The sequence below is a fragment of the Myxine glutinosa genome, unplaced genomic scaffold (assembly GCF_964187855.1).
Source record: "Myxine glutinosa unplaced genomic scaffold, kmMyxGlut1.1 SCAFFOLD_2258, whole genome shotgun sequence".
In the NCBI taxonomy this organism is placed as follows: Eukaryota; Metazoa; Chordata; class Myxini; order Myxiniformes; family Myxinidae; genus Myxine; species Myxine glutinosa.
In genome coordinates, this window is record NW_027618353.1 from 4,044 (window position 1) to 26,750 (window position 22,707).

A 22,707-nucleotide genomic window follows, 5' to 3' on the forward strand; every position below is an offset into this window, starting at 1 on the left:
TGATCTTGAAAAGGCATTTGACAGTATCGACCATAAGTTTATGCATCATGTGTTACAGGCATGCGGCCTCGGAGCAAACTTTCGTTCCTACATTTCCTTGCTATACACGGATGTATTTAGTTTAATTAAGATTAATAATGTGCTGGCTCCCCCCATCAAGGTTCGGAGAGGGGTCCGGCAAGGGTGCCCAGTCTCTGGTTTATTGTTTGCTCTTTCTTTAGAGCCTCTTCTCAATCTACTGAGAAAGAAGATTTCTGGAATAGCACTCACTCCCATGAGTGCACCGCTAACCCTATGTGCTTATGCGGATGACGTCTGCATCTTTGTAAAAGATAAGGATGATATCGATATCGTTGTTGAGTGCCTGTCAAAGTTTCACGCTGCCTCCTCTTTAAAAATCAATTGGAACAAGAGCAAGACGTTATGGATACCCTCCCTTTATCGCAACCTTCTTCAGCCTGTACCACAGCCGCCCCCATCCCTCCCCGCAGGGTTGCTGTGGGGAAGTGAGGGAATTAAGTACTTGGGCATATTCCTTGGTTCCCCACAGTATGCTCAAAGAAATTGGGACGGGGTAATTGAGCAAGTGGGAGAAAGATTGAACCGATGGAAAAGGGTTTTACCTCACTTGTCCTTCAAGGGCCGTGTGCTAGTGATCAACAACTTAGTTGCCGCAATGTTGTGGCATAGGTTCATCTGCCTGCAACCGCCGGAGGCCCTACTCAAAGCACTCCAGGGCAAACTGGTGGACTTCTTCTGGGGAGGCTACCACTGGCTACGACCCGATGTGATATGTCGCCCCTCGGCTGAGGGTGGCCACAACCTCGTCGACATCAAAGCCCGCCTAATGGCCTTCCGGCTGCGGTCCATTCAACGTCTCCTCTACATGGAACATCTGCCAGGCCGGCTCCCTGCACGCCTTGTACTGCAGCGAGCGGGTAGGCTCGGGTACGGGTTTGAACTCTTTCAAATGAACCTCCAGCATGTCGACATATCGGTTCTCCCTGCTTTTTACCAAAGCCTCTTAAATGCCTGGCAGAGCCTTTCTGTGAGTCGTCAGGCGGACACATATGTAACGAAAATGCTGGCACACGAGCCTTTGTTCTATAACCCTCTCTTTCCCGACATTCCAAAGAGTCGAGATTTTTGCCAACACTTTATAGCAGCTGGTATTGTGAAGGTGCGGCATCTCCGACATGACTCAGGGTATGGTTGGAAATCCGTAAGTGAAATCGCCGACCTGACAGGGATTTGGTCCCATAGGATGATTGCAAAAATTTTGAGGAAAATGATTCAGTTGGGACGGCAACTTGGCCTAACTTGGACTCGAGGTACAGAAGAAGATCCAAATGAGCCGACAGTGCCTAAATTAATTGTTGAACCCATTCAAAACGATTTGCCCCCTGTTAGCGATGGGTCAAAGCTTTTCCAGACAATGGACAGCAAGGGCATCTACAAGATGTGCCTCAAGCTGTTAAATGGGAACCCGTCGCTAAATGGAGTTACCCGATGGAAAGGATTGTTACCCGGAGGACCCCCCTCCGAACCTATCTGGGAAGCCATGTACAGTGAGCCCACATCCAAAAGAACAGGTGATCTCCAGTGGCGTTTGGCCCACTGGATTGTTCCCTCCAACATGTTTATTAGACATTTTTCTCCTGTATCTGTTTGTTGTCCCTTCTGTGCAGTCAATGAAGATTTGTTTCATGCATTCATAGACTGTGTACGATTATTTCCTTTGTTTCATTGGTTGAATTATATTGCACACAAAATGCATATTACTTTTTCTTTGAGAAATTTCATCTTTTGTTTTGCCCCTAAACAAGATCCTGTATCTAAACTGTTTAGTTTCCTAATAGCAACTGCGAAACTTGCTGTTTATTTAACAAGAAAAGATAAACTATCTGGCAAACCGACAGAGCACTGCAATATCATGTTGTCTTTTAATGCATTGGTCTCAGCAAGATTGAAACTTGAGTTTACCTTTTCCAACGTGACCGGAAATCTTCAAAACTTTATTGATACTTGGTGTGTCGGTGGTTTTTGTGGAGTTGAAGAAAACGAATTGAAAATACTGTTATGAGATACTGATTATGTTTCTTATTTGATGATCATTTGGTGGTTCTTCTTTTTGTTGGCAGTATTGATTTGATTGTAAAACACGTATATTGTTACTTTTTTATATTTTTATAATAAAAAGACTCAAAAGTCAAAGTCTCTCCCTCTCTCTCTCCCTCCCTCTCTCTCTCCCCCTCTCTCTCCCCCTCTCTCTCCCCCTCTCTCTCCCCCTCTCTCTCCCCCTCTCTATCTCCCTCTCTATCTCCCCCTCTCTCTCCCTCTCTCTCCCTCTCTCCGAAAGTACCGGCTGGCAACCTTTTCCCCCTCACATTTTGAATTTTGGGATTTGGAGATTCTTCGATTCTTCTTGCCCTTTCCTGTGCAAATATGCTCATTGAATTTCCAAAGAAACTTCACTTTCCTGCAGTGTTCAAACTATCTAATGATAGAAATCGCTCTTCTTTTAAATCTTTAATACAGGTGATTCAGTTCTACTTGCCAGAGTGATGAACATGAACTGAATTCCCATGGATGTGTTCCAGAGGAATGTTGTTGTTCCATCTGATTTTATTAAAAGTGATTTCTTATTTATGACCTGAAAGTTATTGATGTGGGGAAACTGTCTGCATATCAGCATACCTGTGGCATGGATTACATCCGAGCCCAAATACTCCTTCATACACATGCCCTGTGCTCGTGTGTAAGGCCTTCTCACCATTGAATGTCTTCATCCTAAAATTGCTGAACAGGCCCAGATTTAACATAAATATCTAAACTTTTGAATGTTTTATATGTGGCCAAATCGGCATTCACATCAACATCTTATTATAATAGAGCAAACATATGTGTTTATGTATGTCGCTATGTTTATATGCGACGGAAAGGTCTTCTTCTTCTTCAAAAAAAATTACCACCCTCTTAATTAACCCTCTTAATTGCGTTTAGACTGCTGAGACCCCTCAGACCTTTGACGACCCTTTAATGCCCCCAAGACCCTTCAGACCCCCAAAACACCCTGAATACCCAAAACACCTCAAAGACCCAAAATACCCTTAAAGGCCCATTGGATCCAAAACACCATGTAGACCCAAAAGACACCAAAATGGTCAAAGATGTCTACCCCTCGGAAATGACGTGTGGTGAGGAGCGCAGAGTGCACCGAGTCACTCCAGTGTAATACAATTGCAGTATTATCTTAAGACATGCAGTTTCGTTTCATGGCGAGTCAAAGGGTGTGCGCTCGTGTGTGGTGAAAGTTTAAATTACTGTAACTGATTTAAAGAAAAGATAAGGCCTCAAGTACAGAGGTACTTCACATATTGGCACTTTGTCAGATCAAGATACTCAGAGTGGCGTAAACATCAGGAAGAGTGGTATGTTTCCCTCCTCTCTGAAGGTTCACCCACCATGTACGCTCAAGTTGGCTGTGAGAAGGATTCCTGTCATGTGCAGCCGGGATCGGAACAGCAGACTGTGCTCGTGTGTGGAATGAAGGTTGAGGAGCCGGAAGGATTTCCCGTGATTCTGCAGATAAAAATCGAGGATGTGAACTCCTTTGGTCTGGAGGAGGAGCAAAGCGAGCAGCCGAATGGTGAGTCGTGTGATTGACATCACTTCTGATGAGATATGCGTTTGTTTAGTGCGCTATTTTTTGTATACTTGATGGAGGCTCGTGAAAGATTGAGAGCAGAATGGAAGGGAATAAAATGGAAAGAGGAAACAGCAGCAGAGTATAAGTGAGCGTGAGATGAAGGGGAGGGGAGAGAAGGACACATGGGGGTGAATAAGTGGCACAGAAGTTGAAGGAAACACAGGAAGAAGAGCAAGGGCAAAGTGCGGATGATGAAACCAATCAACAAACAAACCAAAATAGGTGAGGTGAGATGGAGTGAGGTGAAAGAGGAAGAGAAAAGATGTGAAAGAGAAAAGATGTGAAAGAGGAAGAGGTGAAAATAGGTGAGAGGTTGGGGGAGATCACAATGACCTGGAAAAAGGGAATGCTCTGCAATGGGGTCACTTTGAGGTGAAAAAGATCATGGTTGGATGGAGGGTGATCTGAGATTGTGATGAACAGCTTTGTTGAAGACTGTGGGATGGTGCAAACATTGATGAATTCAATGCATGTGATAATGGATGGCAGTTTATTATACATGTCGAGATTTGAACTCAGACAAGGTATCTCAAAGACGTGTGTGCATAACTCTGAGGTATCTTGCCAGTCCAGTCCTTCAATACAATTCGTCATCAACACGTGATTTTTCCAAGCCACTCCTGAGCTTTGCTCCACTTTCTCACTCTTTTGATCCTTTCTCTTGTCATATGTTCACTCTCTTTATCTCTCCTTATCATATGTTTCCTATGATATTGACACTCTCCTTATCATATGTTCATATGTCATGGCTTTGGCCTATTCATTCCATTCTCTGCATTTGTCAATATGTTAACCTGCCACACTCTGCCATTTTGTTTTCCATGAGGATTCTTTCGAGACAAAAAAAATAAAAATCAACCAGTCACATGTTGGATCACAATTGTTTGTAATTTGAGAATAAACGCAGTTTAGTGGAGAAAACCTTCTCCATTTTCCCTTTTCTCCATTTTTCTCGCCTTCTCTGTTTTGTTGGTTGTGATGTTGGGTGGTGGTGAAATTCCACTGAAGATGTGGTCAGGTTGGAAGCATCTCAACATCGAGGCAGTTTATACAGAATGTAATGCTTTGATATCATAAATGTTTTATTTTCTGTTCAAGAAAGATTTAACGTAAAAAAAAATTTTTTAGATGATTTCTATTGATTTTAATGCAATATATTTTTATCTATTTTAAGAGTGTGAAAACAGCCATGCATGTGACACGAGACTGCCTGCATTTAATAAATCTTACTTTTTTCAGCATTATTTGTGGAAGTGAAAACTGAGCACGACATTGATGTTCACCTGGACCGACCCGAACCCATTGGTGCCGAAGCTCCTTTCCTCAAGAACCATTCCCATGAAGGTTTCTGTCAATGTCCATACATTTTGATTTGAACAGTTTGATGATGAACTCTGGTGTGAAAGAAAAAAATACACGACGTTATTATTTAATTGCTTTAAGAAACTAGATGGTATTCATGAAATACTTACCCTGCGCAGTCAACTTGTTGTGAGGCAATTGTTCTGTTTTGTTTTTTTCTTTGATCCAATATGGCTGCCAGACCACATGAGCAATGACATCATAAATTTATATTCTCTAATATAATTGTTGCATATATCATGCTCAATAAATTTCAAACTGATCAGACTGATTGTTGCCCCTATCGAATTATGATGTCATAATTACGGCACCAATGACGTCATCGTTATCAATACAATACAACAACAACATGCATTTTAAGGCCATGTTCCCTGCTAGAGCGGGGGTTAGCCTTGCGGTCCCCATGACAATCTTCTCCATTTTGCCCTATTTTCTGCATCTCTCCTTGTTAACCCCCTTGCCCGCATTTCTTCTTCCACCATCTTTAGCCAAGTCTTTCTCGGTCTTCCCCGTCCTCTACTTCCTTCTACATTAACTTCCATCACTCTTCTCAGCCAGTCACTTTCATCCTTCCTCAATACATGACCAAACCATCTCAACCTGTTCCTCTTCACAGCATCAATCACAGGCAATATTCCCATCATCTTTCGCAATTCATCATTTGTCTTCCTCTCTCTCAACGATACTCCGCACATCCATCGAACCATTCGCATTTCCACCCTTTCCAGCCTTCGTTGCTGCTCTACGTTCATTACCCATGTCTCGCTCCCATAAATCATAACACTTCTCACACATGCAGCATACACCTTTCCCTTCAGCTTCAGCGACACTCTCCTCCTCATCAGCACGCCACTCAGTTCCCGAAACTTCTTCCATGCACATCTCACTCGAGCAACCGTTGCCGAGTCTGATCCACCTTCTCCATTCAGCATGTCTCCGAGGTAGCAAAATGTTTTCACACCTTCCAGCTTCACGCCGTCTCCAAGATCCAACTCAACATTTCCTCCATCTGCAGCTCCCTCTGTGCACACCTTACATTTGAATGTAGCTGCCACACTGGTTAATGACCCTCTCAGACCACTACATTTTTGATGAACCCACTCAGCACACATTGTACATTGAATGGAGTTCACTCCGACACCCTTCCTACACACAGCACACGGCCACTTCCCAGTTGTTTCCACCTCACCACATGCTTTACCACTTGCCATCACCTTTGTCTTTCCGATATTCACCTTCAGACCTTTTGTCTCCATACATTCCTTCCACTTGTTCATATTTTCCTTCAGTCCATCCATACTTTCCGCAATCAACACCAGATCATCTGCATACAACAACTCCCACGGTAAACCCTCCTTTACGGTCTGAGCCAGCACCTCCATCACAGCTACAAATAGTAGTGGACTTAGTACCGACCCCTGATGCACTCCCACCTTCACCTCAAACTCACCACTGTTCCCGTCCTTCGTCCTTACAGCTGTGCGTGCTCTTTTGTACATTGCCATCACTACTCTGATCAACCATTCCTCCACTCCTAACTTCCTCAATGCCCATGTCAATACTTTGCGTGGAACCCTATCGAATGCTTTCTCCAGATCAATAAACCCAAAAAACAACTTCTTCCTCTTATCCATGTACTTCTCCTGCAACTGCCTCACAATGAAAAGCGCATCTGTCGTTCCTCTTCCTGGCATAAATCCAAACTGCATTTCGTCGATCTTCACTTTCTTCCTTATCCTCCTCTCCAACACCCTTTCCAATACCTTCATTCCATGCTCCAATAACTTTATCGCTCGGTACGAGCCACACTCCAGAGGGTCACCTTTCCCCTTGTATAGAGGGACGAGGGTACTCAGTTCCCAAACCACTGGAATGCGGCCTTCTTTCACCACCAAATTACAGATCTCTGTCATTCTCTTCACACCCCAACTTCCTGCTGCCTTCAACATATCTCCCACAACTCCTGTCGGCCCTCCCGCTTTTCCACTCTTCATTGCTTTTATCGCTTCCTCAACTTCCTTCTCGGTTATCTTCTCTGCCGGTCCTAAAACTGGGTTACTCTCTATGTTGCCATCCCATTCATTCTCTGTATTCAACAGCATTTCCATATATCTTTTCCATCTTCCTTTAATTCCATCCATCTCCATTCCATCCAATTCCATCCATCTTCCATCTCCATTCCTCTTCCCTCAGATCGGCAGTCTGCAGCCTCCTCACTCTCTGAAGACTTGGACAAAATCACAGACTGGTCAAACAAGTGGAACATGTCTTTCAATCCTGACAAATCTCACACTCTTACTATGTCTCTCCGAAAAGATCGACTGGACAACCCTCCCATCTACTTTCTCAACAATCCTCTCCAAGAAGTTCTGTCGCTGAAGCTTTTGGGTCTCACTATCTGCCATGATCTTTCTTGGGAAAACCACATTTCAAAGCTGGCCTCCAAAGCCAGTCGCCGACTGGGCATCCTCCGTCGTGCGAAGTCCTTCCTCGGCACACCTGAGCTCCTCACCACATACAAGGCTTTCATCCGCAGCTCAATGGAATACTGTTCTCCCCTATGGGCCGGTGCTCCTGCCTCACACCTAGCTCGGCTTCACGCTGTTGAAACCAAAGCTTTCAGAATTATTGGAATCTCCCGCGATGAAGCTATCCCTGAGGGCCTTTCACTCACTCACCGCAGGCAGGTAGGTGGTCTTTCTGTCTTCTACCGACTCCTCCCTGGCCTTGCACCCCCAGCTCTCTCTGTGCTCTGTCCCCCAAATATTCCCACAGGTCGCACAAGATCTGCCTGCAACCCTCTTCTGGTTAAACTGCCAAAATCAAGACTCTCTGCTCAACTTCACTCCTTCATGCCTCTTTTCTCCCGCCTCTGGAACAAACTCCCTCACTCTCTTCAATCCCACTCCTCCCTCCAGGTCTTTAAAACAGCTGTTCACCACCATCTCTTATCTTCCCCCATCCAAAACCGTGATCTTTTCTACCCCAGCCAATTTCACCCCAAATCCACTTTTTTGAAATACCAACTTCTTTCCTGGAAGTCCTTGGTGTCCTTGTGTTTATACTTCTCCCAACCCCCCCCCCCCCCCCCTTCCCACGCCACCTCCCCCCAAGCCCTCTCCTTCCCACACATTCCTGATGTCCCTGCTCTCAAATATTGTGTTTATGTGCTTCCCCTTCTCTCCCCATCTTGTCTACCGCTCCCCTTTTTATATACAGACTTGGCATTTAATATGGAATTTTTTTTGTGGGGGTGAACTTACTTTTCAAGATGTCTTAGAACCAAAAGTTCATTGGAATTATGTTGAAATTATTCTAGATTTTGTTAATGTGACCTTTAAAAGAAACAAAAACCACATTTGACATTTCGAAACAAATAAATTGATCCTTGAAAGTGATGTTAACTGATATCGAACTCAATTCATGGACAGTACTGTGTTAAACTTCTGTACGTTTTCCAGAAGTATTCTTTATTTTGCACATTAGGCAAAAAAAATTTAAACAAAAGTTAAATTACGACTGGGATTACGGACAGTAAAATTACAGTTCAGTTCTTCGTGTAACCCCCACGAGCATTCAAGAGAGCACGTACACGTTGAGGCATGCTGTTCACGAGATTTGCCAAGGTTTGGACAGGAATCGCTTGCCATGCAGTGACAATAGCCTGCTGCAATTCATGCACAGAGGTCGGCTGCTGGTCCAAGTGGTCGATTTGACGCGTTAATTCTGCCCACAAGTTCTCTATCGGATTCATATCCGGGGACATGGCAGGCCACTCCATATGCTCTACACCACGGTCAGCAAGAAAGTGTTGGATCATGCGAACACGATGAGGCCGTGCATTGTCATCTTGGAAGACAAAGTTTCCTCGAAAGGCTGCACGAGCAAATGGAAGCAATGTTTCTTCCAGAATGGCCCTGTACTTGAACTGGTTCAGCTTTCCATTCAGATTTCGTGTCGTGTCTTGAGGCCTTGTACAGTGTACACTCTACAACCTTGAGGCTTTGTTTTTCTCTCAGCGGTCCGTCGTTTGTGATCCAATAACTTTCGTTCTCTGTATTCCCAGTCTTTTCACCCATAGCCTACTTTCTTGTGTAAATCTCAACTCAAAAAAAAAAAAAAAAAAACATTTCCTTCTCTGTTCTCATTCGTTTATTCATTCTTATTCGTTCGTTCGTTCTTCGACCACGTGTTTCTCCCCCATTTCCCCAGATAATTTTCACAGTTATTAACCTTCAATGTTTACACTTTCCCCTCAAGTTATGTATTCCGTCATATTTTATAACACCTTTTTCTTCTTCTTCTTTAAAAGGCTGCTTTCGACTTGCTCACCAAATCAATTCATCCCCAAAAAAATATCCATCTCCTATAGTGCCTTTTTTCTACATTCCCTAAACTCTCCTGCACTCCATCCTCCATCCAGCGTCCTTAAACGTATTTTTAACTCGAAGGTCACAAGAAACTCATTTTGCAATAAATGTTCGTTTCCCATAAATCGTACACTTTCTAAAATCCAATCTCACCCCTCCCCTCCAAATCTTCCCCATAACCCCTCCCCTCCAAATCTTCCCCATCACCCCTCCCCTCCAAATCTTCCCCATCACCCATCCCTTTCAAATCTCCCCCCTTGCCCCCTCCCTCCTAAACTACCCCCTCACCCCTCCCCGCCAAGACGCCCCCTCGCCCCTCCCCTCCTAGACTCCTGCCTCACCCCTCCCCTCCAAATCTCCCCCATATCCCATCCCTTTACTTTCAAATCCCTCCCCTTGTCCCTTCCCTCCCAAACTCCCCCCTCACCCCTCCCCTTCAAATCTCCCCACCCTCATTGCTTCTCAATTTCCCCCCTCTCACTCCCCCTCCTCAAAGCGTCCTCCCCGCTTCTTCCCCCTTCCAACTCTCACCTCCATCTCCCCCAACCTTCTGCCTCGCTCTTCCCCCTCCTCAAATAACACCTCATTGTGCCTCACCCAATCACCATCAAACCTTTTGTCCGCCCCATCCTTCCCTTTCTCCGAGCTATTCTGAAATCTCTGACACACCTTCAACAGCTCTCCCTACCTCTTCCACCTCTTCCACATCTTACCCTATCCCTCCTTCCCCCTGTTCTGTATCTGATGCTCCCCCTTCATCTTCATTAATGGTATGGACCTCAAACATCCGGGGCCTTCGTTCAAACTTAACTGATCTCTCCATACAGGTTGCTTCTGTCAAACCAGACGTGATCTGCTTAACAGAAACTTTCCTCCTTTATGATGTCTCTGATTCCTTAGTATCTCTCCCGGGCTACTCCCTCCTCCGGTATGATAGACCTGAGCCTCGTCCTGGAGGCGGGGTTGCTATCTTTATCAAAAACTCTCTTCCTCACTCGCCCTGCACTGCACTCTCTCCACCTCACCCCCAGGAATACCTCTGGCTACGGCTTCCCCTTCGCTCCCACCTCTTGTTCATGTGTGTGTTGTACCGTCCACCAAACAGTGATGACTCCATTTCCATCTCGCTGTCTGATAATATGGACCAACTTCTATCTACTCATCCCAACTCTCTCTTCCTCATATGTGGTGATTTCAACTGTCATCATGCCAGTTGGCTGGGTGTGGGACGTGGGTACCTCTCTCACCAGCCATGGCTCCTCAGCAAAGACTTCTGCGACTCACTGGGACTGACACAATCTGTCAATTTCCCGACCCGGATCTCAGTCAACGGAACATCTTCTCTTCTGGACTTGGTTATGACTAACTTCCCTGAAAATGTCTGCTGCTCTTCTTCTGCTCCAATCGGATCATCTGATCATGTCCTTGTTAAAGTGGACATCTCTCTGACCATCCTCAGGGAGCCTGCTCAGCGTCGACGAGTCTGGCATTTCACTCAGGCCAACTGGCATGGTCTTCAAGCAGCCATCAATCATCTGGACTGGTCTCCCATCTCTACCACCTCTGACATCAACTCATCCTGGGAATTCTTCCAAAGTAAATTGCTCTCTCTCATGCACAGATTTATCCCATCTCGTCTTCAGTTGTCATACCCTTCCTCCCGTCCATGGTACACGGAATCTTGTGGTGAGGCTGTTGCCCAGAAACAACTTGCCTTCGTCTCCTGGAAAGCAAATCCAACGGAAGGAAATCTCATTTCCTTTCACAAAGCCCGAAACAAGTGTGTGTCCACCCTCAGGAGAGCCAGGAAACAATATCTCTCCGTTCTCAAGACCGAACTCTCTTATCTGTCTCCCTCTTCCAAATCCTGGTGGCGTCTGGTCAAATCCGTTTCTGGTGTTTGTTCCCCCTCCATCCCCTCCCTTACCTCAAACGGCTACACAGCTGACTCCGCACGTGAAAAAGCTGAATGCCTCAACTCTGTGTTTGCCTCTAAATCTTGTGCCCCAAACCCATCCCTCTCTGTACCCACCATACCCAGTCGTACCCTGCTGCTCCTGGACTCCGTGTCCTTTCCTCCTGACAAGGTGGAAAAGTTCTGTCAACCCTCGACTCTGATTCTGCAACTGGACCCGACGGCATCAGCCCACGGGTCCTAAAATCCTGCTCTGCTGCTCTATCTCACCCTCTCTCTGTTCTCTTCACCCTCTCTTTTGCTCAAGGTCAACTGCCATCTGCTTGGAAATCAGCCAACATCACCGCTTTGCACAAAAAAGGTGCAAAAACAGATCCTAGCAACTGCAGACCAATCAGCCTTCTCCCAATTATCAGCAAAGTCATGGAATCCATCATTGCTTCGGATATGAAATCTTTCCTCTTCTCCAATGGCTTGATCTCTGATCATCAATTTGGTTTCAGACCAGGTCACTCTACTCTGGACATGCTGCTTCTGCTGTCTCAACAATGGATGGAGGTCCTCAATGCCAAACAGGAAATTAGAGCTGTCTCCCTCGACATATCACGTGCCTTCGACACGGTCTGGCACCCCGCTCTGCTCACCAAACTCTCCTCCTTTGGTATCCATGGAAATCTCCACGCATGGCTGGCGGACTTCCTCTCTAGTCGTCGTCAACGTGTGGCCCTGAATGGGTTTCTCTCATCTCCTCCTCCTGTTCAGGCTGGAGTTACCCAAGGCAGTGTTCTGGGCCCCGTGCTTTTTCTGGTCTTCATCAATGATCTCTCTGACTCTCTTGAAAATCCTCTCTATCTCTTTGCTGATGACTCCACTCTCTGCCGCTCCGTGCCTCTTCCCTCAGATCGGCAGTCTGCAGCCTCCTCACTCTCTGAAGACTTGGAGAAAATCACAGAATGGTCAAACAAGTGGAACATGTCTTTCAATCCTGACAAATCTCACACTCTTACTATGTCTCTCCGAAAAGATCGACTGGACAACCCTCCCATCTACTTTCTCAACAATCCTCTCCAAGAAGTTCTGTCGCTCAAGCTTTTGGGTCTCACTATCTGCCATGATCTTTCTTGGGAAAACCACATTTCCAAGCTGGCCTCCAAAGCCAGTCGGCATCCTCCGTCGTGCGAAGTCCTTCCTCGGCACACCTGAGCTCCTCACCACATACAAGGCTTTCATCCGCAGCTCAATGGAATACTGTTCTCCCCTATGGGCCGGTGCTCCTGCCTCACACCTAGCTCGGCTTCACGCTGTTGAAACCAAAGCTTTCAGAATTATTGGAATCTCCCGCGATGAAGCTATCTCTGAGGGCCTTTCACTCACTCACCGCAGGCAGGTAGGTGGTCTTTCTGTCTTCTACCGACTCCTCTCCGGCCTTGCACCCCCAGCTCTCTCTGTGCTCTGTCCCCCAAATATTCCTACAGGTCGCACAAGATCTGCCAGCAACCCTCTGATGGTTAAACTGCCGACATCTCGGCTCTCTGCTCACCTTCACTCTTTCATTCCTCTTTTCTCCCGCCTCTGGAACAAACTCCCTCACTCCCTTCAATCCCACTCCTCCCTCCAGGTCTTTAAAACAGCTGTTCACCACCATCTCTTATCTTCCCCCATCCAAAACCTTGATCTTTTCTACCCCCGCTAATTCACCCCAGATCCACCTTGTTTGAAATTCCAACTTCTTTCCTGGAAGTCCTGGCAGTGTCCATATGTTTTATACCTCTCCCACCGCCCCCTTCCCATGCCCCCCCCCCCCCCAAAGCCCTCGCCCTCTCTCAGATCTCTCCATGTCTCCATGTCTCTCGGTCCCTGCTCTCAAATGTTGTGTTTGTGTCCTTCCCCCTCTCTCCCCATCTTGTCTACCGCTCCCGATGTTGTATGTTTTATGTGTCGGTTTGTCTTTCTGTGTGATTAATGTTCGCTCTTTCACGAGCCTCGATCTTGTATAAAAAAAAAAAGAAAAAAGAAAAAAGAACAACCAGGTCAGCTTTGCCCCCTGCATGAAAAGCAGCCCAAACGGTCACCCCACCACCTCCAGCTTGAACTTTTGGCACTATACAATCTTTGTTGTAGGCTTCATGCACTTGTCTGTGCACTCGGACGCGGCCATCTTGACGATAGACCAGAAATCTAGACTCGTCACTGAAGATCACGTGATTCCAGTGTCCTGGCTGCCATTGACGGTGCTCTCTGGCCCACTGCAATCGGCGCTGGCCGTGTTGTCTGGTCAGGCGTGGCTTTCTCAGGGGACGCCTGGCACGATAGCCTGCTTGAACCAGTCGTTGGTTGACTAGCCTTCTGGATACAGGCACATTTGTCAGTTGCTGCCACTCAGCCCTAAGCCGATTAGCTGACTTGGTACAGCCATTGCGGACTAACCGGTGCAGCTGGCGATCATCCCTCCTTGTGGTTCTGCGGGGACGTCCTGGCCTCAGTATTGGAGTAGGGACACCCCGCTGAGCATTTCGTTTCAGGATCTTTGATACCTGACCTTGAGTGATGCCATACTGTCGAGCAATAGCACGCTGTTTCATGCCGTAATTTCGTAAAGCCACCACTCAATGACAAACAGCATTGTCGAGTTGACGGACCATCTCCAGAGGAAGCGGCAATAACTTTTGGAGACGTGCAGCAGTTGTTTTCCATTAATACAGAACGCAACAACCCTTGTATACCCGACTGTGAGGCCAATCATCAAATGCACCTGTCCGTACATTTTGCCATGCCACCTGTGATATAATCCTGTTGTTGACTTCTTGCTGCGACAGACAATCAGTGACATGGTTCTTTTAACAAAGAAATCACCAAAGTGTAAAAGAAACTCACCAGATTGATATACTGTGTTAAGAAAGTAAACCCAAGTCAAGAAAAAAAAATATTCCATATTAAATGCCAAGTCTGTACTTTGTTTGTTTGTCTGTTTGATTTGTTTGTGTGATAAATGTTAGCTCTTTCACGAGCCTCGATTATGTATCCAAAAAAAAATTAAAAATCAGTTGCCAACAGGACATGTCAGGGCGAATCGAGCCGTCTGAAATGGTATATCCCAAGAGATTTATAGTTTTAGCAGAGAACGTGCATTTGTCAGCATTGAGTGAGTTTGTACTTGCGAGCTACTTCCATGAATCGTTTCAAGCTATTGTTGTGCTCGTTCTGTGTTCGTCCACATACTGTGACCTTATCCACGTAAACAAAGGTGTCTGAGATTCTCTTGAGATGCTATCTCATTGATGGCTCGTTGGTAGCACACGACTCCGTTTGTTACCTTTAAGGACATACGATGAAACTGATAGTCGCTGACCAGACTCAAATGCCGTGTACAGCTTATCAGACTCTCGGATCGAAATTTGATGACAGGCACTGCGCAAATCCAATGCACTGAATACTTGATATTTAGCCACTTCTGCCATCTCGTCCATACGTGGCAATGGGTACGCGTCTCGTTGCGTAAAACGATTAATACTTTGGGAATAGTTTATCACCATCCGTTTCATGTGATTAGCACTGGTCGTCACCAATACCTGGGCCCGCCATGGCGATTTGCTCAGTTCAATGATACCTTCAGTGAGAAGTTTCCTGGTCTCCATCGCAACAAACTTCGCATGCTCCTGGGTAAGTCATCTTGACTTCACAGCGATCGGTTTACAATCCTCAGTTAAGTTGGCAAACGGCGATGGTGGATCGACTACTACCTCTGCCATACTACGGACTGAGAAGGTAGGGTTAGTACCCCCAAAATGCACATTTAAATCAGCATGCCTTCGCAAAAAATCATGATCCAAGTGTAGATCAGCACATAAGTCTCTCAGAACCATCGTTTTCATGTTCTGGTACTCCGTCTCATTCGTTCCTCGTTCCACAACACAATATCGCCTTATCTCTTGATGTAACGATGATGCCATACACACTTTTTCCTGTGGGGAGGATCGGCCAAGCATGGCGCTTCACCAACACAGCATTCACGAAGCTGTCCGAACTCCCCGTGTCGATCAGCGCATCGGCGACCTCCCCATTCACCGTGATCTTGACCACCGCTTTAGCGAGACTGCAAGGCGAAATAGCGGAGAGGGTAATGGCTTCCAATTGCATACCAGCAGAAATGGGTCCGACCGTTTTGACAGCTCGACACACCTTGGCATAATGTCCTTTCTTGCCACAATTATTACATATGGCATTGCATGCTGGACACTGGATATGCAGATGTCTCCGATATCCGCAGAAATAACATTTGGTCGGAGCTGATCTGGTCATCATTAACTTGGGAGTTGACTCCTCTGCCGACGATGGCTCACCATCGACCATTCCTTCCGATTTCTGGAGTGGGGGTCATGTGGCGGAGACTGTTGATCGGAGTATCCTGAGATTGAGTGAGTGTCTGCATCTCCGCTCGTCGACCCTCTGACGTCGAAGCATTCACAGGTCTGTAAGATCGCCCGTACGCGTCTGAGCGAGTTGCAAGGTACGAGCTTGTTCATGCGCATCATGAAGATTCACCAAGTCATTCTACAATAGCCGTTGTCGTATATGAGGCGATTGCAGACCAGTGAGAAAAGCATCACGCATGAAATCATCTTGAAGTTCCTGCAACGTACCAATCTTAAAGTTGCAATCTCCACTCAGGTGTCTCAAAGCTTGCACAAATTGCTCTAAAGTCTCTCCCGGTTCTTGTCGGTGGGGGGCGGGGGGGGGGAGTAAATGGCGAGCGTAGATCGTTCCACGAGGCTTGACGTACAAAGTCTTTCGAGCCTCGCAAGCGTTGGTATGGCTTGCGCAATGGGGGAAATATCGATAGACTGACGTTGACACAGGGTTAATGAGCACGTCGAGCTTGTCTGCCTCCGTAACTTCATTGGACTCATAAGCCCTAAGGTATCGTCTGAAGACACAAATCCAGCGAGTCTGCTCTTCACCGGCATTCACAGTGTTCGGATCCACGTCGAATGAATGATGGAAAATCCTTTTTGGTCAATATCAGGCTTTATTAAACTTGAATCAAGCAGGATCTAAGAAACGAATACAAATACAACAAGAGTATATTAATGCGAACAGATTATGTATTTTAAGCGAGGCCACTGTTGCCCTTGCTCTGGTTGTGCACTGTACCTTTGTGCTCAAAATGTTTCACTATACGTTGAATGGTACAATTTGTGGGTCCATCACGTGTTCTGAGGTCGTATTCCCAGCAGAACCGGCAGGCAGAACGGGTGTCTACATATGATTTCGTCTGGTGCCACAGAGCCATCACTTTTGTCTTCTGCTCCACTGTCAATGGCATCGTTGAGTTACGGAGCTAAAAATCCCAGGGAACAAATACCACAATAATACCACCAAACCCCGAAAAGGAAAACGGTATCGGTCAAAAAAAACAAAGAAATGGCAGGAAGTCAAAGTTGTATCAATCCTTTTGAAACACCCTGCACATATGTCCATATATACATAATACATACGTACATGTCGAAAGATTTGCAGCTCAGGATTCATATTGTGAAGGATGTGTTTCTTTACGAGCACAGCTGTCAAAGCCAAAAGACCACGTGAACAAATGTGACAGAAAGAATGTCATCTACAATATACAATGTGAAGATTGTGAAGCCAATTATGTGGGCCAAACATCCAAACGCTTAACCACAAGGCTAACTGAACTCCAACGTGCTGCAAAACAATAAGACAGGTTGTCATTGGTTGCGACACACATACACACATGCACACCAACACACATTCTCATGGGATTGGACCACGATCCTTGGCACAGGATATTTGAGAGTGAACTGCGAGATTATCGAATGACGAAGCTTGGGTTGTGGTCTGCCGGTTACGATAGTTTCCACGCACCTCGTCCCACTCTGGGGGTGTGGCCTTGTTCCTTAGTCGGTTGGTGGGGCGGGGTTTACTTGTCGATCGTAATGTCTGGACACTGTCGGCGATTGTTGTTGTTGTTATTGGTTAAATATGTGCGTTTATATGGCCGGCATCTTATAATTGTAAAAACAAAAGGAAAAACCACCGAGGGTAATCACATACTGGGAGAGAACTAATCTTATATCCAACTGAGTCAACACAACGCCTCCCTCCCGTGTGTTGACACGTAAACGATCTTAATCTCAGTTTTCCCTCCTTGATACATTGAGATGTCTCCGACCCGTACATGGTCCATACTATGACTATGCAATCCTATTTCCACTATGGTATTATATCCCCTTCCCCCACAAACGTAACAATATGTACATGTTTGTGTACGTTTGTCAGAATTATATCACGAGTATTGAGCAATATCAGATTTTTGTAAACCGCACCTTTCCTATGCCATCTCCAGGCATTGCAAATCGTCATTGCCGGGCACCAAAGGGAGCTCGGCAGTGACGCACACTGAAAGGGAGTACTCAGTTTTCACTCTGGTTGTTTGTTTTCTTGCTTTCTTCCTTTCTTGTTTGTTTGTTTGTTTGTCCGGGCGATATCTCAGCCATCCTTTGAGCTAGGAAGCTCCTATTTTGGCACAATAGTGAGCAAATCCTTTGTCAAAAACTGTATTTTTTGTTTTTTGATGAATCAATTAATTGAGGAGTTATTTAATTATTAGCGATTAATTAAGTACTTATCTAATTAATCAAATTTCCTTTCTCTTCTGACCATTAACTCAGGCACCTTTTGAGTTCGGAAGCTGATATTTGGACATGCCAATGACTAGGTGATTTGGCTGCAAAGGCTATTTTTGATTTATTAATTAATCAATTAATCAATTCATCGATAAATTATTTAATTATTCGATTAATGACTAAAAAATTTTTTGTTTTTTTAGTCACACATTATGATGAAATGGTGGTGGTTTATGTGTTCTATGACCGAATTGATTAATGATTTAATTTTTTAACGATTATTATTTGTTTATTCCCATTATTAATCATTTATTTATTTTCTTTCTCATTTGGCCAATATCTCAGGCACCTTTTGAGCTCGGAAGCTAATATTTGGACATGAGTGACCAAGTGATGTGGCTATCAAGGATATTTTTGATTTATTGATTTATCAATTAATCGATTAATTATTTAATTATTCGATTAATTACTAAAAAATATATATACATTTCAGTTACAGATTCTGATGAAATGGTGGTGGTTTATGTGTTCTGTGACCGAATTGATTAATAATTTAATTTTTTCATGATTATTATTTATTTATTTTCATTATTAATCATTTATTTATTTTCTTTCTCATTTGGCCAATATCTCAGGCACCTTTTGAGCTAGGAAGCTAATATTTGGACATGACAGTGACCAAGTGATCTGGCTATCAAGGATATTTTTGATTTATTGATTAATCATTTAATCGATTAATTATTTATTGATTAATCGATTAATTAATTATTGATTAATCAATTAATTATTTAATTTTATATTAATGAGTTATTTAATTAAATTTCTAAAAGATCCATCTTCGGATGAAGCAGTAGTGGTTTCGTTATGCTCTTAGCCAATTGATTAAGAAAATATTTTGTGATAATCTTTTATTGATTTTAATTGTACACGCACCTTTCCTATGCCATCTCCAGGCATTGCAAATCGTCATTGCCGGGCACCGAAAGGGGCTCGGCAGTGATGCACACTGAAAGCGAGTACTCAGTTTTCACTCTGGTTGTTTGTTTGTTTTCTTTCTTGTTTTCTTGGTTGTCCTGACGATATCTCAGCCATCCTTTGAGCCAGGAAGCTGAAATTTCGGCACAATAGTGAGCAAATACTTTGTCAAAAACGGCATTTTTTGTTTTTTGATTAATCAATTAATTGAAGAGTTATTTAATTATTAGCGATTAATTAAGTACTTATTTAATTAATCTAATTTCCTTTCTCTTCTGACCATTAACTCGGGCACCTTTTGAATTAGGAAGCTGATATTTGGACATGCCAATGACCAGGTGATTTGGCTGCAAAGGCTATTTTTGATTTATTAATTCAGTTGCTTATTAATTCAGCCTGAGGCGCCCCGGCAATGCCGCGCTGTAGGATATTTAATTATTTGCCGTGGGGGCGGTGTACTTTGAATGTATCTGTACATGTTTTTTTTTTGTTTTTTTTTTACATGTCACGTGATGTTGTATTTCCAGGTGGATCCATTGAATCTGCAAGGGAGACTGCACCTACTTCTATGAAGAGTGTAGACCCAGGCCCACAGGACTCGCCAACTGAAGCAAACAAGACTTTTTACAAACACAACAAAACGAAAAATGAATTGTTTGCACGTAAAAATGTTCACCAGGTTCACAAAGGAGACAATGATGAATGCCCATACAAATGCATAAGTTGTGGAAAATCTTTTAAACATTCATGCACCCTTATAAGGCACATGAAAATTCACAATGGTGAACGCCCATACAAATGCACAAGTTGTGGAAAAGCTTTTAATCAGTCACACAGCTTGAAAATACACATGACAATTCACAATGATGAACGCCCATACAAATGCACGAGTTGTGGAAAATCTTTTAATCTGTCATCCACCCTTAAAAGACACATGAGAATTCACAATGATGAACGCCCATACAAATGCACAAGTTGTGGAAAATCTTTCAAACATTCATCCCATCTTAAAAGGCACATGATAATTCACAATGGGGAACGCCCACACAAATGCACAAGTTGTGGAAAATCTTTTAATCGGTCATCCAACCTTAAAAAACACATGATGATTCACAATGGTGAACGCCCACACAAATGCACAAGTTGTGGAAAATCTTTTAATCGGTCATCCAACCTTAAAAAACACATGATAATTCACAATGGGGAACGCCCACACAAATGCACAAGTTGTGGAAAATCTTTTAATCTGTCATCCAACCTTAAAAAACACATGATTCACAATGGGGAACGCCCACACAAATGCACAAGTTGTGGAAAATCTTTTAAACATTCATCCACCCTTATAAGGCACATGAAAATTCACAATGGTGAACGCCCATACAAATGCACAAGTTGTAGAAAATCTTTTAAACATTCATCCCACCTTAAAAGGCACATGAAAATTCACAATGGTGAACGCCCATACAAATGCACAAGTTGTGGAAAATCTTTTAATCGATCATCCAGCCTTAAATCACACATGCAAATTCACAATGATGAACGCCCATACAAATGCACAAGTTGTGGAAAATCTTTTAAACATTCATGCACCCTTATAAGGCACATGAAAATTCACAATGGTGAACGCCCATACAAATGCACAATTTGTGGAAAATCTTTTAATCAATCATCCAGCCTTAAATCACACATGATAATTCACAGTGATGAACGCCCATACGAATGCACAAGTTGTGGAAAATCTTTTAATCGTTCATCCCACCTGAAATCACACATGCAAATTCACAATGATGAACGTCCATACGAATGCACAAGTTGTGGAAAATCTTTTAATCAATCATCCCACCTTAAAAGGCACGTGATAATTCACAATGGTGAACGCCCATACGAATGCACAAGTTGTGGAAAATCTTTTAAACATTCATCCACCCTTAAACAACACATGAGAATTCACAATGGTGAACGCCCATACAAATGCACAAGTTGTGGAAAATCTTTTAATCGATCATCCACCCTTAAATCACACATGAGAATTCACAACAGAGAATGACCGTACAAATGCACAGTTTGTAAAGAATCTTTCAATCGGTCATGCCACCTGAGAAAACATGTGGAAATCACAATGGAGAACAATGAGATTACCAACAAAGAGAATGTTAATGCAAATGCAAAATTTATGTAAAATCCTTCATCAAATCATGTGAGCTCATGATACACTTTTTATTTTACCTTTTTATACGTAGCCAAGTCTCGTGGAAGAGATTGAGGCCGACTAGAGATTGAGGCCGACATACCAACAATGGGTGTGGGGAGGAATGAGATGCAGGTGGGAAAGATGGATAAGAAGGGAGATAAATTTTGAATCGGGAATAGGACTGGGACCCGAACACCATTTGCAAAAAGTCTTTCATTCAATCATCCTGCTTTAAAACACACGAGCACCTTACCTGGAGGATGTTTGTGTCACCTGCTTACATTGACACACACACACACACCTGTGGCCAATGACGTTTTTACTGAATAAACTAACACATGCAATTCTGACAACTTCTCAACTGCCCCCTCCCCACTGAAAGTCTTCCCCCCACAAAGACTTACCCTCCTCCTTCCAACTCTGTCCCTTTTTTGCTTTTTCTTCCCCCAACACCAGGTCCTCACTACCAGCCCTAACGCATCAATCCCCTCCCCCACTTCAAGCCTTCGACCCCCTCCCCACCACAACTCCACAATCCTCCCTTCCAAATCTGTCCAATCTTTACTCTCTCTCCGTCCCTTCTTCCCTCTCCCGCTCATAAAAACAAAATGGGCATTCCCACACCGAAACAGCGGAATTTTTAACACGTTCCGCTCCTCCGTCATGCTCACTGACCACAAAAATCCATCCCAGTCGCCTGTCCAACTCACAATTTTGAGAGAAAATAGCTGAAAATAATAGCAAGGACCTGTGTAACCTCTGTGGTAAAAACTCTGCTTGAGAGAATGCCGCATAGTTGTTTGGGCAGTGTATAAACAACAGAACACTGCCTGAATCACTGAGGGCTATCTTCACAATGCCCTTGTGAACCATGTTCTGTTCTGTGATAGTTGCATTATTTAATTCGTTTTAAATTGAATTATTTTGTGCACACATATCTTTACAATGGTATTCAAGCTTTTTTCCCAAAAAGATTCACATACTCATTTCAATTTATGAACTAGAACGGCACTCTTCTCCATGATGACGTCGACTGATATGCCTCCGCCCACATTATTACATCATTATAATCCTTGTATCATGTTTGATTTAAATTCATTCAGCTGTGCCCAAGTCAGCACATTTTTACCTGAGATGACCGTTGGCCTTTGACCTCGGGCCCCCCAAAACCTTATCAGTTGATCTTTACATCATCACACATCTGTACCCAGTTTGAATTAGATCCCTTTTGCCATTCTCAAATTATAGACCTATTACAGACTTTGACCTTTAACCTTTGACCCCTTCAACCCAAAATCTAATCGGTTAATCTTTCCATCAAAATACATACCTGTACCAAGTTTGAATTATCAATTCAGCCATTCTCGTGTTATAGCCTTATTACAGACTTTGACCTCTTGACCCCAACTTCTAATCATTTAATCTTTACATCATGAAGCACACCTGTACCAAGTTTGAATTGGATCACTTCAGCCGTTCTCAAGTTTTTGACCTATTGCAGATTTGACATTTGACCCCAAAATCGAATAAGGTAATCTTTCCAA

General features: G+C 44.0%; 1 protein-coding gene across 1 annotated transcript; it reads left to right on the forward strand.

Annotated features, from left to right (window-relative positions):
• The first annotated feature begins 2,869 nt into the window (after positions 1-2,869).
• On the forward strand, positions 2,870-21,507 carry LOC144889286 (uncharacterized). Its single transcript, XM_078769365.1, has 3 exons — positions 2,870-3,649; positions 4,949-5,053; positions 19,500-21,507. The coding sequence occupies exons 1-3, from the start codon at positions 3,466-3,468 to the stop codon at positions 21,017-21,019; spliced, it is 1,809 nt and encodes a 602-aa protein (XP_078625491.1). The 5' UTR covers positions 2,870-3,465; the 3' UTR covers positions 21,020-21,507.
• The last annotated feature ends 1,200 nt before the right edge of the window (positions 21,508-22,707 follow it).

Bases quoted from the DNA above. Each gene is read 5' to 3' on its own strand.
- LOC144889286 (XM_078769365.1), top strand. From the start codon at position 3,466: ATGTACGCTCAAGTTGGCTGTGAGAAGGATTCCTGTCATGTGCAGCCG. The intron at 3,650-4,948 runs GTGAGTCGTGTG...TACTTTTTTCAG, and splicing joins GCAAAGCGAGCAGCCGAATG to CATTATTTGTGGAAGTGAAA. The intron at 5,054-19,499 runs GTTTCTGTCAAT...TTGTATTTCCAG, and splicing joins CAAGAACCATTCCCATGAAG to GTGGATCCATTGAATCTGCA.